Source organism: Corvus brachyrhynchos, unplaced genomic scaffold (assembly GCF_000691975.1).
Source record: "Corvus brachyrhynchos isolate BGI_N302 unplaced genomic scaffold, ASM69197v1 scaffold232, whole genome shotgun sequence".
NCBI classification, from domain to species: Eukaryota; Metazoa; Chordata; class Aves; order Passeriformes; family Corvidae; genus Corvus; species Corvus brachyrhynchos.
In genome coordinates, this window is record NW_008236771.1 from 155,423 (window position 1) to 173,800 (window position 18,378).

General features: G+C 39.6%; 1 protein-coding gene across 1 annotated transcript in view; it reads left to right on the forward strand.

The window, feature by feature from the left end:
* Window positions 1-18,378, forward strand: part of LOC103611217 (colorectal mutant cancer protein) — a 142,200-nt gene that overhangs the window by 108,313 nt on the left and 15,509 nt on the right. Inside the window, 7 exon segments of the mRNA XM_008628701.2 lie at window positions 517-657; window positions 1,860-1,960; window positions 4,175-4,295; window positions 4,297-4,356; window positions 11,081-11,315; window positions 17,117-17,323; window positions 18,277-18,374. Coding sequence (XP_008626923.1) covers window positions 517-657; window positions 1,860-1,960; window positions 4,175-4,295; window positions 4,297-4,356; window positions 11,081-11,315; window positions 17,117-17,323; window positions 18,277-18,374 — 963 coding nt within the window.

The window sequence follows — 18,378 nt, forward strand, 5'->3', positions numbered from 1 at the left end:
TTCAGAAGTTCGCTCTCTAATCACAACCCAAACACAACTTCAGGTGGAATGGTTACTCTGGACGTTCAGAAGAAAGGAGGCATTTATGCAACTGCACGATCCCTGCACACACCCACAGTCACACTAATGAATATGCCATTTAACAGAAGTTGCAAATGTGGCAGCAGAAAGTGAGGAATGAAGGCAGAAAAATTGAGCAAAAGGTTAATATGAAACTCTCCTATGCAGCAGTCTTGTGGCTGCACAACAAGGGTACAGCTTTCTGCTTGCTGCTGCTGCATGGGGTTATGACTACATTTTACAAGAAGGAGAGGAGGAGAGGATGAGCTAAGAGAAATTTCTATCCTCTTGGCTTTTGATAAGGGATACAGAACTGATGTATTTTGCCATCTTCATTAAAAAACACTTCCATAGACTAAAAAATTTTTGTTGCTTCACAGTATGATTGTCCTAGAATTTTCAGGACAGTGACTGCAAGTTAAGCTTGAGGGTTGCAAATGACTTCTCTTTTTGCAGCCGTATTGAGCACCTGAAATCCCAGAACGACTTGCTGACAATAACACTGGAGGAGTGCAAGAGCAATGCAGAGAGGATGAGCATGCTTGTGGGCAAGTACGAGTCCAATGCCACAGCCCTCAGGCTGGCACTGCAGTACAGGTATGTAGCTACACAAGGGGCTCAGCCAGGAAGAGAGAGCTGGGGGAGACTTGGTAGAAGTGTTCAAGAGTGAAGTTGTTAGTGTGCCATAGTAATACTGTTTAATTTTTGTTTCCTTCCTGAAAAAGCACCCCTTTGGTCAAACTACTTGACAAACTACCCAACTGAAGTTATTGCGACAGTGTATTTCAACTCTAGTTGACCAGCATCTAACAGGAATGTAGAGGTTTATCTTTTCATTCTTAAGTACTGAATTAACATTTGAATTAGGGGTTGTGTGTAGGGTCAGACTTGTCTTGCTGAATCCAACCTTAAGATACAGTTTCTCTGTACCTTTCCGGAGAGCAGTGGACCAGGAAATGTTATACTCCACTCATACTCACAACTCAGAATGACTTTGTATTGCATCAGTTGGGATTGTGGATTAATGGCTTGATATTTGGTAATAAGTATGTAAATTTGCTTCAAACTGTTTGCAGAAATATCGCGTCACTTAACACCTTCAACTGCAACTAATTTAGGACAGGCAGGTTTGGTCTTGGGACAACTTATATGCCTTTTAAAGAATGTATTCTTTTACTGTCAGCCTTGAGCAAGTTGCAAGGAAGTGTAAATTGCTGATAGTATATTAGTATATTAGTACAGTTAATAGTATAATAGTGCATTAGTATGTATTTTTTAAAGCATTAAAATGCAACAGGGAATGTGTGACTCATAGCTGGAAGCTGTTCCATTTTAAGGAGGAAGATCTTACAGCCAGCACAGAGCAAGAAGTATTTTTCTTGCGTCTTCTTTTCTTCTTACAACACTTTGTGTAGTATAATTATATTGTAAAGAATACTGTATTTTGTATAGTAAGAAAGTCTGGGAAAAGTTTCTCGGAAGGATCACATTGACCACTGTTTGTATTGTCATCTGTTTAAAACATCCTTCTGGAGCTTCCTTTATTTCAGGTCGCTCTCTTCTCTTTTGTCTTTTTTACATTACTTGAGGCCAATCTGGCACTGTTATAAGAATGAGGAGACTACTGAATGCTTGTGATAGGCTATGTGTATAATGTTATTTAATATCCCTGCTGCTAGACAAGTAGTAGAGAGTCATGAAATTAATCAGCTATCTCCTTTTTTGTTGTTGCTGTTGCAGGTATTGCTCCCCTTTAAATTGCAGTTAATATTTTGTGTGATTTTTGTTTTCCCTTTCAGTGAACAGTGCATAGAAGCATATGAGCTGCTGTTGGCATTGGCAGAAAGTGAGCAGAGTCTCATTCTTGGGCAATTCAGAGCTGCAGGTGTTGGTTCTGTTGGTAAGATGTCAATGAATCACTTAATTTTTTTTGGCATGTCAGTTAGCATTAAAATTGGTTGTAATGGTGAATCATGTCATGACCCATTACTTAAGAATGTTCTCCAGTCTTTTTTTGTTTTTAAGTGTCTAAATTATTTTACACACCCCAAAAATAAGGGGAAAATACAAGAGAGCAATTTAAATTCACCTGTATATGCTATCACGAGGAGATGCTTCTTCTGGCAGGGGTGAGACTGTTGTAGGCATGCTGCTGTACAGAGTGGAATAATTAAACAATACTTGTGAGCACAGGTATCTTAGGGCCATACAGCTGTGGTAATTCCAAATCCAGATTCAGTAAGATTGACTCCCCAGAAACTGAGTCTAATCTATGAAAAACTGGGATTAAAACAAAACAAAAGTAGTACTGAATAGTTACAAATAAAAATTTTTTTAAATGCTCTGAAATTTTAAAACATTTTATATCCTGTTTAGCCTGTATGTTACGGATTTTTCTTATTTTGTGGTTAGTTAATCCTGTGGCTAAGTGTTGTTTTTTAATATGCTGCCTGCTAAGTAGTGGAGCAAGCCACTATCATAGGTACAGTACAGTTCAGAAATTTGGAGCTTGACTTTGCTGCTGGCTCCATTCTTCTGATAGAAAGAGGTGATTACACAATGAAATTCCAGTGTTATAAATCCCATTCCTTTTACTGATACGAGAAGGCAGGCACAGTAATCTTCAAGTAGAAAGAAGGGAAACATGCAGAGAGAGAATAGCTCTTCATACTGTGCTGAGGCACAGCAAGTGCCTGGTGTGTTAGGAGCACTGGCTTCTCAGTAGAGGGGAAGTCTGAGATTTTCTTCCACCTTTCTCCCAAACTCTGTTCATTCCTTTCCACAATGTGCTAGGGAACTTCTCCCAGCTGGCACAGATCATTGAGTAGCAAAATTGAATTTAGGCTTGGATTTTCTACTCCTGTACGTGGTTGAAAGAAATCTTAGAAGAGAGAAATACTTTGGGTTTGAGTAGGGTTTCGTCTGACATGGGTTTTATGGAAGAGATTGTAGTTAAATTTTTCTGTAGGTGTCTGTCTACAGCTCCTAATTATGGTATTATCAGTTACAGCCCTGAGACAGAAACAGTGCAAATTTCCCATTACACAGTACAGCATGGAGGAAGTTGTGTATGGTTTTATGTACCTTTACTTCACCATGAAATTTGATTAACACACCTAGATAAAATAACAGATTATTGGTTTGAAGATCAGTCAAGCTTTATATCAACATCTGTGAGTGGAGAATTCATGGGAGTTGCATCACTTAAAGCTGAGCATATCCAGCTTCTCTTAACAGAACATTCACCCTTCCTTTCTTCCTCATAAATGTTACTTCTAGTGCATGCACTTCACTCAGCAACTGTGAAGTACAGGTAATTGACTTGAACAAGGATTAAATGGAAATCTAACACAGAGCAAGCTGTTGGGTTTTGGTAAAGTATGAATATTATGTAGCTTAATATACAAATGCATTTGTAGATTTTCTGTGTAGCCAGTAACAGTCTTAATTTAATGACTTGATTGCAGCTGGAAGATTGTAGGAGTAGTGACAATGGTGGTTTCAGTCCTGCTTCTCCTGAAGCTTACCAGCTACACAGGTGCTGTATAACCACTAAAAATTAGAGCAATTTAGTAAACCAGTGCTGGTTTTCTTTTGGCTTAGTATGCATGACTGTAAACTGTGAGAGGCTGCTTCTGAGCACAGAGCAATTCTGTCTGGCCAGATGGCCTGTGAGAAGGTGTCCTGGCAAACCATCAGGCTTGAGATCAAGGTGCCTGTGAGAAGAAGCTCTGGAAATGACTACACTGTGACACCACACTGCACTGACTGGAGTAAGAGTTGTAATTGAGGCTGAGGCTTTTCCACTGTGTTCATAATTTGAGCATCCAAACATAATGTTAATGCAGAATGCAAACCATTACAAACAGACAAGCTAAAATCATACATCACTTAAGACATACTGCCTGGAGCCACAAGTACCTGGAGCTTGTGACTGGGAGAGGGGTGCATTCAGGCCAGTATCCCAGTTACCTCTCATGCTCACACAGAAGTGAAGTTGCTTTTACCTAACAGATTGGTAATTTATTGTCGTTGTCATGGTATAAACTGAGAGCGAGTAGAAGGATCTCTACTCTTGCCTTAATTTCTGTCTGAAACATTGTTTGAACACTAGGGGACCAGACAGGTGATGAAAATGTCACCCAGATGCTTAAGAGGGCTCATGACTGCAGGAAGACAGCTGAGAATGCAGCAAAAGCCTTGCTGATGAAACTGGATGGGAGCTGCGGGGGAGCCTGCAGTCACAGGTTGTAGCGTGCAGCCCTGGGAAAGCCTCCCCCCCCCCAGCCACACCAGGTAACTGAAACTCTTCTGCTACCCTAATCTCCTAACCTTTGATTTCAGACCAAAAATTATGTTCTATTGTATTTGCTGAGCTACCTCTCCTCACCCCAGTCCTCTAGCTTCTGTGCTTTGATTTATAAGTCACCATGCCTCAGTGGTCTAATTGTCTTTGGACTTTGAGCAACTCCAGCCAAGAAGGGTTTTGTATAAATTTGTTTCAAATGGGTGACTCAGAACTTTGATCTTCCTCATAAAGGGCAAAACCATTACATTTGTTTTACAACAGTGACTTTCTTGCTGTTTTATTGGAACTGATATCATGCACCTGTTACTCATACCTATTGTATGCAGACAGCACAGATGTGTAGTGAATGAGAGATCTGAAACAGGCTTTCACTGGCATTTTGGAGTGCTCAAGGATTGTCTTCAAAATGTTGCAAATCTAGCCATTCTGTTTTAAACCATTGTCTCTCCCTTCTCCTTACCCTTTGCCCCCCTCCAAATTCTTCTTCCCATCCTGTTCTTTTCACTCGTGGAGTGGAATAGAGTGGGTTTTTCCAGGAAAGACTGGAAAAAAAGCACTTTTTCTGAAGACCTATAAAATAATGATACTTAGATGAGCTATTATTGCAGAAGTATTCCAGCTCAAATATATCTGCCAGCAGCTTCATTTTGAGTTTTTGCCCGCCTGTGGTATAATTGTACTCTGCAGTGAATATGTGTGCTTGTGTATGGATACAAATTTGGCAAGTGTCCTGGATAAATATAGATGAACATTTTTCTCTTTAGAAGTTATTTTTGTTTCTCAGATTTGCTCTAAAACTTCATTTTAATTCAGTTTTCTAGCCAATTCTTTATTCAAATGCTGTCATTTTTTTGACACTTCAGAAGTTTATTTTAGTACTATATCATTTCTTTTTCTTGCTGATGCCTCCTCCAAAGGATCTTATTTCCTGCCATATGACTGGCATGGAATAGCTAAAAAGTGAGCAAAAAGGTAATCTGAGGGAACAGGGTCCTAATGTGAGGTGAATTTTAATGTTTTATTCAGAGAAGTTTTCTGGTGCACTCTCAGTCCAAGAAAGCTGTGTCTTTATATAGAAATTATTGTGGCAGCACCTGTGCTAGTAGTACACTGATCACACTTTGTAACAGAAGCATTTACCAGCCTTGGAAAGAAATAACATAAAGCTGTTTCAAGCACTTGGCTTGCTGTGTCTTAGGCTGTATCTACACCTGTATGTGAATGTGTTGTCTGTCTACACGTAGTAACACATCTACCTAAGCGAAGCTCGTTTTCCATTCTATTGTTTGAAAGGATCATTTTCAGTTTTTCATAACTACCTCAGTGGTTTTTTTCCTTGTGAGGTATCTGGCATGTAGTCAAGGCATAGTAATTTTTTTTTTCTTGAAAACAGTTCAGGTATTTTCCAGTACTGACAGGGAAGAACTGCGGGGGGAGGGGGGAAGGGGTTGTTCTTGTTTTAGTAGTTGCTTTCCTAGCCTTTCACTGAAAGTGTTTGGTAGGAATATAGTATCTACAGCTCTTGCTTGCTTTAACAGAATTTTTGGGAGGCTAAGAGAGGGAGGATAAGAGTCTGTGTGTCTGTGTTCGTTGGTGGTCAGCTGGACCTGTGTGTGTGTGTGTCCAAGTGAAGTGTTGGCTCAGTGGATAAAGTTTCAGCAGAGCATGTTTAAAGTGGCAATGGATTTAAAATTTCATCAGGATGAACTATGTCATGAATGCGAAAATGCAATTATGACTGTTGTTATATGAAAGAGACATTTTACCTTGAGCCATTATCACTATAGTATTTTTAGTTCTGGTGTGGAGAAAGATACTGTGCTGAATGAGGTAACTTTTACAATTTTTTTTTTAAATATGTGGAATATAGGAGATAAAAGCTCTTGTCACTCACCCAGAGGGCACACACAGGGAATTTGTGACATGGGCATCCTGATCTGATTGTCACTTACACATTGTTGTCCTTCTCCCCTCCCCCCATGCCCAAAGTAATTTATCTTTGCCTAAGCATACATATCAATGAAAACATTTTTGAAACTTCAGCTTCTCCAGAAAATATAAATCTTCTCTTCTTTCCTTCTGTTCTGTTCAAGTGACATGTGGTTAGAGGTGTTTTTAGATTTTTTTTTCTTCCTGTGAACCCTGACTCAAAAGAGAGGAATCATTCCCCTCTTCAGCTTACAGACACATGACATTGTGCCAGCCCATTGATGGAAAGCCTGTCTTTATCCAAAAGGCGCATGCTTTTCTATATTTGTATCACAGAACCACAGAATCATCAAGTTTGGAAGAGACCTTCAAGGTCATCCAGTCCAACCATCACCCCAGCACCACCATAACCACCCCTAAACCTTATCCACAAGTGCCACATCCAGACGCGTCTTGAACACTTCCAGAGGTGGTGACTCCACTGACTATCTCGGCAGCTTAATCCAATGCCTGACCACTCTTTCAGTGAAAATTTTTTTCCAGTATCTAATCTGAACCTGCCCTGGCACAATTTAAGGTCATTTCCTCTCACCTCCAGTGAGTGCTGTGTGAGCCACCCGCCACTTGGGGACCACTGCAAGAATACTTTTACAGTATTTGATTGAAACATTCTTTGAATCTACAAAATTTATTTTTCTTGCCTTAGATGTTTTAATGTGGCAGGCTTTTAGTTGCAGATATGTATTGCTACCTTTTCCCTTTGAAACTAAATGAATAAAGCAGTAGTAGGATGATGAAAACTGTCCTTTGCTGACACTTGTGACAAATGACCAATTCTTCCTGTTGTTTGAAATCCTGTAGCATATGGAGTTACAGTGGAATTGTTGACCCATCTTGGGCTTTGAAATTTCAAATGAGATTCTGAATGTCAAATCATTGGACGCATTACTGAGAGTAAATGCTTCGTGACCTACTAGTGACAAGTGGTTAAAGACTGTAAAAGAGGGCAACTGAAATGAAAATAAATGAAATGCAATGAAAGAGCATCTAAATAATGCTAAAAAAGCAGTACCACAATAATGTTGCCAATTCAGATTTTGAAAATAGAAATTGGTTTGCAATATAGTTGGAAGTCATAATTACTTTAAATGGACAGAAGGTAGGTATAGAACATACACTGCCAACAAGGTTTGACTGATTGCACCTTTGGAAGGAAACAAAAGGGAAGAAGCCCAGTTGTAACACTGGCTGAAAATATGGTGTATTTTATTCCCTGCTGTGCGAGTAAGCCCAACCTTACATCTGGGTTCATGGCAGGACAGATTTGGTCCATTACATGCAAAGGCAGTTCTTTTCAGTATTATGCAGTGTCACAAAATATCTGAACTCAGTCAACTGTAGGAGTAGATATCTCCTCAGAACCATCTCAGGTTTCAGATAAGTTGGTGACAGACAAGAGATTATCTTAGCTGAGGCATGCAAATAAGTTATTTAGAAATGTCCAAACATTTATCTTAGTGTTATCTGTGTAACACTGTTGCTGGACTGAAGCAGTCTCAGAAGGAAGCAGGGCAGTTTACCAAAGGTTCTGATTTTAGCTGTTGTTTGTCCTTTCCCTGGTTGGGGTATTTTTCAGTTTGTCAGGAGGTTACTACCTTCTGGCATTTTGCTGTTTCAGATCTCAAGCTACAATGTTCAGCCAGAAAGAGGGTGTTTGGGCTGTGTATACTGCGGATCAAGGGTATTCTTCAAAGCATTAGGCCATGTGCAGGTATTCAAGCAAGTTCCTGGATTCAGTTCTGACAGTGTTAATATCAGTTCTGCCAAGTGTATTATCCACACCATTGCTGAATTTCAGATTTATTTATTTATTGACTTCATTTTTAACAGATAAAATGATGCTCATATAGGGTTTTGTGGACAAATTTTTGTAGTGTACAGAAACTACTCACAGAGAAGCACTGCTGAAAGCATCCTTTATATCCGTCCGCTGCATTTTATACACACACACTCATGCCAGAAAATTAAGACTGACATTGTGCTGTACCAGCCCACATATTTTCCACTAATTGTATATGAAAATTAATTTGCCGTCACCCAGGCATGACATCATCATAAAAGACTTGAGGGATGAAACAAGTGTGAAGAACATTTCTCCTTGCTTGTTCTGATACAGCATCAGTGAGAATGGGCAGATTGATGTTGTATTCCCTCCAGCTGTGATGAAACTGTGATCCTTTCTCTGTCCTCACCTAAACACTTGAGAAATGAGAAACTGCACATCTTTTGCAACAGTTTCCTGTGGGTTTTGGATGGATGCATTATACTATAAACATTTTCCTTTGTCCAGATTGCTGTTCAGAAGGGAGGGAATATCAGAAATTCAGGATGAAGTGCTCACCAGCTGTCATCCCTTAAAGAGAGCAGCACTGAACCTGCACTGTGGCTGTGGAGAGCTGTTAGGTGGGGCTTTTGGGGGAGCACACCCTGGCAGAGTTGCTGGGGAGATCAGAAACACTGCAGTGTAGTTTCTGTCCCTTCCTCCCCAGTTGCTTCCAGTCTTCTGGGTGGGGACATGCTGCTAAATGCAGGGGGAGAGTGAAGGTTCTGGTCCTCTTGTGTGCTGGCTGAGAAACAAGTTCCTTGCTGAGCTCCCCTCAACTTCTTAAAAAAAAACCAAAAAAAAAACCGAGAAGAAGAGCAGCTTGCTAGCAATTCACCAGAGGAGCCAACTCAGCTGCAGACAGGCAGGCAGCCAGCCAGGACTGAAGTAAAAGCAGCCTCAGTATCACTGGCAACAGCCCAGACTGCCTTCCTCAGTTTGGACTGCACTCCCCTAACATATATGTGCATAGCTGTGGGTCTTTAAGGGCCAAAGTCTGCGAGTATGCACAGCGAATGAAGTCCAGCTCCACATAAAACTTTCAGCGTTTTTTTGCTCAGGTTTCATTTGCAGCAGGAGGGCTGGGTTTTCTTTCCTTTGCAAGCAAAAACTGAGATGAGGTCTTTGTGCCCCAGGATTTGAAGCCTTTAAAAGTTATCCTTCCTCCAACAACAGCTGTTTTACATTTAATCCAGAAAAGCTCTGCAATTTCAGTCTTTGGGTGCTGAGGAAGAAACTTGCTATATGACTTCAGTACAGCATTAAATATTTTCACATTGTCTATCCTCATTATTTTTATATAAATATCTACTTCAGCAAGATGCCTTTAGGCTCAGGAAAGCAAGATTTCAAGGTTTTCTAATAAAGAAACAGTATGAACAAAAATTTGTTTCAGTTTGAGAGGGTTTCTATGTATAGGTACTGAGTGCTCTTAAGCTTTGCTGCTGAAGGACATGGATGAAAACAAAAACAAAGACCAATTTACAGTTGTGTCAACTGTGGCAGGCACCTCTTATCCCTCAGAAAACGAGAGAATAATGTGAAATTAACACAGAACTGTAATAAAGAGCTGTAATGTCATATTTCATGAGGAGGAAGGATTTTGAGAAATCTTTGTAGACCTGCCAATTCTCTATCTTCTCCAAGGCTGTGCTTGGAATTTGTGGGAAGATGGGCAATTATTTGAAGCACTTCAAAATCAGTGTAGCTTTAACTGAAGAAAAACCAAAGGAAAGATAAAATTCAGACCTTTCTTGGTAGGCTTCCCCTTTGCACATGCATAATATTTTAGGACATCATCATGGCTCTCATAGCATCTAGCGGGTGGGACTTTTCCTCTTAGTACAAAAATGTTGAACAGCAGTGCAATTTGATACAGAAAGTGATTTATTCCCCTGCTGATAACTGAGATCATCTAGCATTCCAGACAGCCGCAGTTAATGGATGACTTATCCCTCACCCGGCAACTGATTACAGGACCTCAGGAGACAGCAGGCAGCTTTGAGTGACGCTCTAGAAACAACATAGCATTTTATTTTCCTTTCAGTGTAATTGCAAATACATTCAGCCCCAGAATACTACAGCTGTGTCAGTCTGGGCCCCCTGCAGCACTGGCGTGCAAGGAGGTGGGTAGGCAGCACTCAGCCACCATTGCTCTAAAGACGTTATTACCCCGTTCTGCAATCTCTGTGTAAACGCTTGTGGGGCAGAGCATTGGGCCCTCATTTGTTCAGAAGATCCACCAAGTCTTTTATGATGACTTTTTATTAGAATTCCTGCTACTCTATGGGTTTGTTTTAAATCACTCTAGCCCTGAAGGAGTGTCAGTATGCTGAGGAGTACACCTTCACATGAACTGAATGATGCTATCTCCCAGCAACTGCCAGTGGAATTTTGCTCAGGTTGACTCCTAACAGTATCCATTAAAATATCCGAGGTGGTAACTGGTATGATCATCAGCAGAGATAAATCAAGTCTGGGTTGATTCTTTTTTCCTGCTTCTCAAAAAAGATGAAGACTCAGTGTCTGAGCAGCTTGCTATGCTACGTTATTGCTAAGAAGTCTTAAGTAGCTTTTTTTTCTTCCTTTTTAATTAAACAAAAAATACTTTTTTTCAGAAGACACCATTTCAGAAAAAGTAATTCAGTTACACATCACTAAATATCTGATTTGCAGAGAAGTTGTCACATGATTTAATTTTCTCACGCAGCTTAGAAAATTTCTTTTCTGAATTTGTCACATCTCACATTGCAATGTCTGGTCCATACATTTGTGTCCTTTCTGTAAACTTCTGAGTAAGACTCAGATGCATTGATGAAGTATTTGGAGGGTGTTTGATGTAAAAATTAAGATTTTGTTCCAAATGTGTATTTTTTTAATGCCATTCTTTCTCTTTCCAGTACTACCAGCTCAACCGCAAGCAGTTGTGACACAGAATTTACGAAGGAGGATGAGCAGCGGCTGAAGGATTACATCCAGCAGCTGAAAAACGACAGGGCAGCAGTGAAGCTGACAATGCTGGAGCTGGAAAGCATCCACATTGATCCCCTTAGTTATGACGTTAAGCCACGTGGAGACAGCCAGAGGCTGGACCTGGAAAATGCAGTCTTGATGCAGGAACTCATGGCAATGAAGGTATTTTATTCATAACCAAGAGGGGAGCTGCTCTGCTGTCAATGCCCCTGTGCCACTAAACATGCTCAGTCACACACGTGGGAGGCTTTTTTCATGGTCACTGGGTAATAAAGGGTAACTTTGTTGAAACACATAATCTGGACTGAAAGTAGTCAGAAAGTGACAGAAGGCAGTGCATTAACAGTGATGAGCTATGTGTGTTTTGAATTAGGCAAGGACTTCATCTGTGTCTGTAAACTTGGAATGTTCTTCTTGACAAACCAGATGCTCTGTCTCTTAAGAGATATGGCAGCTGAATTGCTCAAGGATGACCAAAAACCATGATTCAGCACTTCCCAAGAGACAGTTCATTACTTACGAGCTTGCAAATGTGTGCATCATGAATATTTGTGAACTGAAGCAGAACAAACTCAGTTCCTTTTAATATTGCTGTGGGAGGAGGAATGATCAAATGTCCTCCCTAATGCGCTCTGGCAGTTGGTCACAAGTCCTGAGCTGTTCTAGGCACCGTGTTGCAATCTGTATCTCAGTCCAGAGTCTGAGCAAAGAGTAGGGTGTGTAATGAGTTGCATTAACTCAGGGTTTTGGAGAAAACCCTGGTTATATGTCCCGTTCTAAAGATGTGATCTAGAAAAGCTGATCTTTATTGACCAGGTGTAGAGCTTACATCATTTTAAATCTGTCTTCTGTGTTGATTTTGAGAGGTGAACTAAAACATAGGAACATATCAAAGGCAATAAAAGTATACGTCTGCATTCAGAATTTGTCTAGTTTTGGTTCAGTTTAAGTAAGTTTAATTTCTGCATTTTAGCAAGTGCTAATTTAGCCAACTAATTGCAGAAATGTCAGGTGATGGTATTGAGTGGGACAGCAAATCCTAACAGTTTCATAAGCTTCTAAAGTTACAGATTTTTGTTCAGACGTGCTGCTTCTGGCTCAGTGGTAGCCTGGTAATGATAATTATGTTCTTAGTGGTGCTGCTTTTCCATGACAACAGATACAGTTTTGCAATAATGCATTCATTATTTGCAGTTAGGAAAAGATTGCTTCCTAGCTAGATTTAAAAATTATATTAGTTGTTTGAATACATTGTGGCCAACAGCAATGTATTCCCCACAACTAAAGCATGCAAGATGTACTGGAAGATGTTGGTAGATAAATAGAAGTGTATTTCAGATATCACACTTCCTTCTCCTTTTTTTGCATCCAGATCTTCCCTGAAATCTTTTGTACACCATTCTTACATCTATTTTTAAATTTTAAATTACTTTATTTTCATAATTTTATTTTAATTTAAAGGTAAGGGCAAACTGTAGGGCTGTATCCCTTGTAAGTAGTGCCCTTGCCTTCTCGAACACCAGCAGATGCATATCATTGCAACTATTGAGTGCTGGTAGTCCTTTTGTTCACACAACAATCATTTAACTTGTTCTTGATACACAGCATCCATTTGGCTGGACCTGGCACATTGGGTTTTCACTGCAGGAATTGCCTCAAGAAGCGGAACATTTTCTTCTTGATTGGGTTGTGTGTAGTGCATACAGAAGAGACACATTTTGCATAGGTGTCTGAAGTTACCTTCAGCCCTTTGCAGTGCAGAGAAACTGACAGTTGTGTTATTCATTGTAGTTTCTTGCACTTTGCTAGAATTCACAACTGCAGGAAAACCTTATGTTTCTGAAAGAGACATTGTGAAAACTCAGATTTGTCAAATGTGTTACCTGTCAGCTTCCGTGGTTGTTGCTTGGGTCTGCGTTGTACCTTTTCTGTTTGTCAAGCTAGAACAGAGCTGAACCTAAGGTCAGGACTCATTTTGGCTTTCTGAGTATATTTGTTGTATCAATTTGAAACATGTACCTTACACAGAATAGCATGTGTGTCTGCCTCCTTCTGAGACAAACTAGAATTTAAGTTTCCTTATGGTATTTTATTTAACTTGAAGCAGATGGACTGCAGAAGACTTCACTGCTTAGCATTTTTAATTTGTTCCCTCCCTTCCACATTTTTAGCAAGGATGATACAGCCGGACCAAGCTACTCAACGACTTCGTGCACTGCTGGGTCTTACAATCTCTTACTGTCTCCCAGAACTTGGTTCTGTGTTGGAATATCTTCCATTTTTGATTCCCTGTAAAAACTGATCACCACAGTTTGGAAATACCTTTACAACACTAGTTCTTCATTATTAATTAGAAAAACGGTTTGAGGGTGATTGTTGCCCTGTTTATTACTATTTTTTTACTGATCCAGAGTGTAAGACACAGTTGTCTGCCAGTACTCGTGTAAAATTCAATTCTTTGCTTCAAGCAATAATTAACCATGTTTCCAAATACATTCACGTCCGTGGTTTGTCATCATTCAGTGGTCTTGCTTTGAGGGCAGTTGTTGTCATGCCCCAGTTAGCAAGGAGATTACTTCTGATGGGTGTAAATAGTTCTTGGTTTACAGCCCTTCTGCATTTCAAAGGACTTAATCTAGATAAGAAGTCTCAGCTTTCTACACCGATAATTTTTCCTCTTTTGTGTACAGGTGTCGATAATGTTGTTCATTATGTGCTTTGAGACTACAGTCTCTTGGTGGAAAATGTTAAGAATTCCATTGTCCACCTTTGTTACAGCACTTCATGCTCCTACAGATTTATGTAGTGAAATACAGTTAACTAGAGCATGACATTTGTCTGCTCTGATGTTTGTTTTAATTCTGAAGGCTGGTATGTCCCACCTTGGTTACTGTGGTCCTCGTGGAGTCATGACTTTTTGTGACTTTTAGAACTTTTTGCCACATTAGAGTCCTACATGACCAAATCGAATACAAGTTTTGATTTTGAGAATTCCCTGGTGTTTCTGATCATTTTGAATCAGGAGTTTTTAATTTTCATTCAAGTTTTTGCCCAAATTCAGAATTACAGTATGACTGCAAGTACAAAAGGCCCCTCACTATTCAATTAATTAGTCCCAAAATAACTGTTGGATTTGACACTTAAAACTTGTGAATTTGCATGGATTGCCTAAGTCTTCTGCAATCCGCTAGAAGAGGGACCACTTGCTACCTCCTCCTTCAGGGTTTCATTTAGTAAATGCCACTTGTGCTTACACTGAAGATTCAGGTGTGTTAAACTGCAAAATGCTTCACAGCAACCTGTAGCTGGAAGAGAAGGGAAATAGTAATTATACAAAGGTGGCACTGTCATTTCAATTAAATTTAGATGCCATTTTTGGAAAACATATTTTCATGGAAAAAATTGCTGCGTATGTAAAGACTCTTTAAGTAAACCTGAATTACTTGAATTTTCCCACATGAGACGTGGCTGCTGCCACTCTGTCTCACACATTGTATGGGTCCTTACAATCCTCAACTGCAGTTTTAATTTTTAACTATCTTCAACCTTTCCATGCCCTCCTGCTCGTTCCCTGGGTGCCTCTGTAAGACCCTGGCTGACAGCTTTTTAACTTTTCCCCTGCTTTGTATTTGCTTCTTTACTTCCAAGTCACACTGTTTTGACTTGAGAAAACTAACATAATGGGTGGTGCGTGATATGTCTTGTGGGACAGGATACAAACTGCTGAATTCATACATATGGTGATCTAGGCTTACTGTCTTCAAAGGAGTTAAACATTGATCCTCAAATGTATTTTGAGCTTGTATATGTTAAAATAAGTTAAAATTATGAAAATAAAATAAGCTGAAATCTTTACATCTTTAAATCTTACAATCTTTACATGAGAAAAACCAGTTCCACAGATTCATTGTTGTAGTGGATAAATTCACCTTTTTATTTTAGGAAATAAATGTCCCTTATTTCTGGACTGAATTTGCCTAGCTTCAGCTTCCAGTCAGGAAAGATTTGTCATGACCATCCCACACAGACACCCAAAAGCATCTTTTATTCATAAAAGTGCCAAAATACTCTGTTCAAATTACTTCTCAGCTTTCACTAAGAAGGCGAAATAGATTAATGGCTTTAGAAGTAGAGGCTTAAGAAGTTAAATGCATACACCTGAGTATATCAGACCATCCAGTTCAACTCCTATAACAAAATTTGCCCATCATTATTTATCAGTATTATTTACACTTTCTGTTGACAAAGGAAATTAATGTAAGTTCACATAACAACTAAATTTGTGTACATCACATTGAGTGAAACTGGTTGTGCTTCTAACCTTCAGTTCACGAACAAGCAGATGAATAAATTGATGACTTAAAAGCTCATACAAACCTTTCCAAGCCCCTCAGGGTTTTTAAGATATGGATTTTATTCTTTCATGGCTGGTGATTCCGAATAAGCCATTGATTACCTGTGATGGTTGTAACTGTGATACACCTGTGTGCACTGTTTATACTTAATCCAGACAGCAGATTTTTGGTAGGAACATAGATTCCCTTCTGCATAAAAAGTTAGTCTAAATATGTGTCGACATTTATTTTTGTATAACCTTGCTAATAATGGCTATAATATAAAAAGCATTATTTTTTTAATTATAAGGGAAGATACCTCTGTTATTTTTGTGATTTAAGTATTTTTTTTGTTTGTTAAAAAAAAAAAATAGTGACTTTTCCTAGGCTGGCCACATAAGAAACTTCTGTCTTTCAGAGGTATCTACACAGTGAACAATTCTGGAACCAAACTGTAATACAGAAAATGTCTGCATGAACTCAGTATTCACCCATCAGGTGACCTAGGGCAAAACAAGCTAAACAGTGGGAACATTAATCTAGGTGGTGGTGGGGGGGGGGGGTTTGTCAGTCTTTTGTTTGTTTAGTGGTGATTTTAAGCACATAACATAAATTATGTCTTAGTACTATCTCTTCAAAAGTTTTGTGGATACTAGGTTTTTCTGGGTGTAGAAAATAACTAGGCATTTTGTTCAAGCAACTTTTCTGAAGTGTTGTTAATCACAAAGAGCCTTCTGGTTCAGAAATAAGCCATCATTTGCTTTTCATGGGAGTCTGGGAGCACATGCTGAAAGAAGGATCATTGCACTCATGCCCTGCTCTTAAACTTCTGCCCAGCCACTGTCAGACAGATGTTAAAACATAGATCTGTCCCCAAACAGCAGATGTTGTGTTAACAATAGGTGACAGCCCTGTCAGAAGCCTCAGAGCAGCAGAAGAATTGCACATAAGAAGGAGCTCTCTGAGCTGAGCTTCTTTCTATTAAGTACCAGTGTCCATCCTCTGTGAATCATATTTAGGGAAGAATATGAGCGAGTGCATTTTTCTATCTAACTCAGGTTGTGTGTACTTGGATTATGGCCATTTAGAGGAGGGAAATTATAAATGGACATCTGATGGTGCCATACTCAGTTGCTCTTTTTGACTTAACTCATTCTACCACAGAGGCTGGTATTAAAAGGCAGGAGTATGTGACCTCTGAGTGCTGTCCTGGTCTCTCAAATCCCTTCCACTGCAATAAGACAAATTCTTACATATCAATGAGAAACTGAAATCTTGCTTTTAGGGAGGCATTTGACAAAGTCATACACTTCTAGTTTTAAGAAAATGGTCTCTGAAGGACAAAGTAGAACCAAAAAAATTGCAGCAGCAGTGGCAACCCTCTCAGATCCCTGATAGTCTAATTCTAATTCTGCTGCTGAGCTTATTTCTGAAGATCATAAAAGGGTGGCAGAGATCTTTGACAAATACGCAGTGTGATTATAAAAAGTCATCTGAGTGCTGGTAGTGTTCTTTGTTAACAGAACCCTTTGGTTACAGGAGTGGATGGAAATCTCGTTTAACCTCATCTTCCTTTAGGTACCTAGTCCCATGAAGCAGCATGCTGATAATAAAATGTTTCTTCAACAGGAAGAGATGGCAGAGCTCAAGGCACAGCTTTACCTGCTGGAGAAGGAGAAGAAGGCATTGGAATTGAAGCTGAGCACTCGAGAGGCCCAGGAGCAGGCCTACCTCGTCCATATTGAGCACTTGAAGTCTGAAGTGGAAGAACAAAAAGAGCAGAGAATGAGGTCTCTCAGCTCAACCAGCAGCGGAAGCAAAGACAAACTGGGCAAGGTCGGGAGTCACACTACATTTCCAAAGTTACAAACTTGATTAATTAAACCCTTCCCGTCCCTATTGCAGTCTTTAGCATGTTCATAATTCTCCTCTTTTGTCTGTATGCAGATGTGTTCTCTCTTCCCTAGTTGTTAGGTGGTTCCTTCCGTGCTGTGATTTAAGAGGACTTTGCAGAATTGGTGTTAAGCCTGAGCTAAAATAAGGGTATTCTAAGGAGTACCACAAGGCCAGTCTTGCCAAACATAAAAGTTGCTGGGATTGAGGGTGTTTTGCCTGTTGTCACTCATTGGGAACACTGGAAGGGAGTCTAGTCAAAATGCGATTCTCCCCTAAACACAAAATATGAAAAAATTAACGCTCATTTCTAGGAAGCATTTAGAGCATTGAATGACAATCTCTTTCTACAAGTTAGATTGTAATAATTTGAGAATGAAGACTTTTCTTCCCTTATTGCAAAATAATGCAAGATAAGCAGATTTTTGCATTTGCAGTAATAATTTGCATTAAGAAATAAATACCTTGGAAAACTTCAATTTGTCTTATTTTAGTGCTGTGTCCCCAGAAAATTTCAATAATATGTTTAAAAACAAAAACCAAGAGGTACATCTTTCTTACTTGTTCCTGGCCATCATCTGAATTTTTTGATCCCAGTGCTGCTTTGTTTCAAGTGTGGTGTCAAAAGAAATACAAGGAAGGCACCAGCAGTTTTGCGCACTGTAGCAGAATTCTGCAAGTCAGTGAGCTGTGGTGGTTTAAAAAGCATTCAGAGGCACTTGTGAAGTATTAATCTGTTCATTCCTTGGTATGTTGGTACACTGCCATGTTGCTGTAGCGTTGTTTTCTTTATTTCACCTTCATTTTAAAAGTAACTGTGAACTAAGAGGCTTTCAGAATTTTCCTATTAAGATGGTCAGTAACTTCTAATTAGGTGGCTTTTCCTCCTTTCCCAGGAATGCAGTGATGGCACTGCAACACCGCTAACACTTGCTGAGCTGAGACCATACAATGAGAGTGAACTGACTGCTGAGCTGACAAATGCGCTCAGGAGGTAA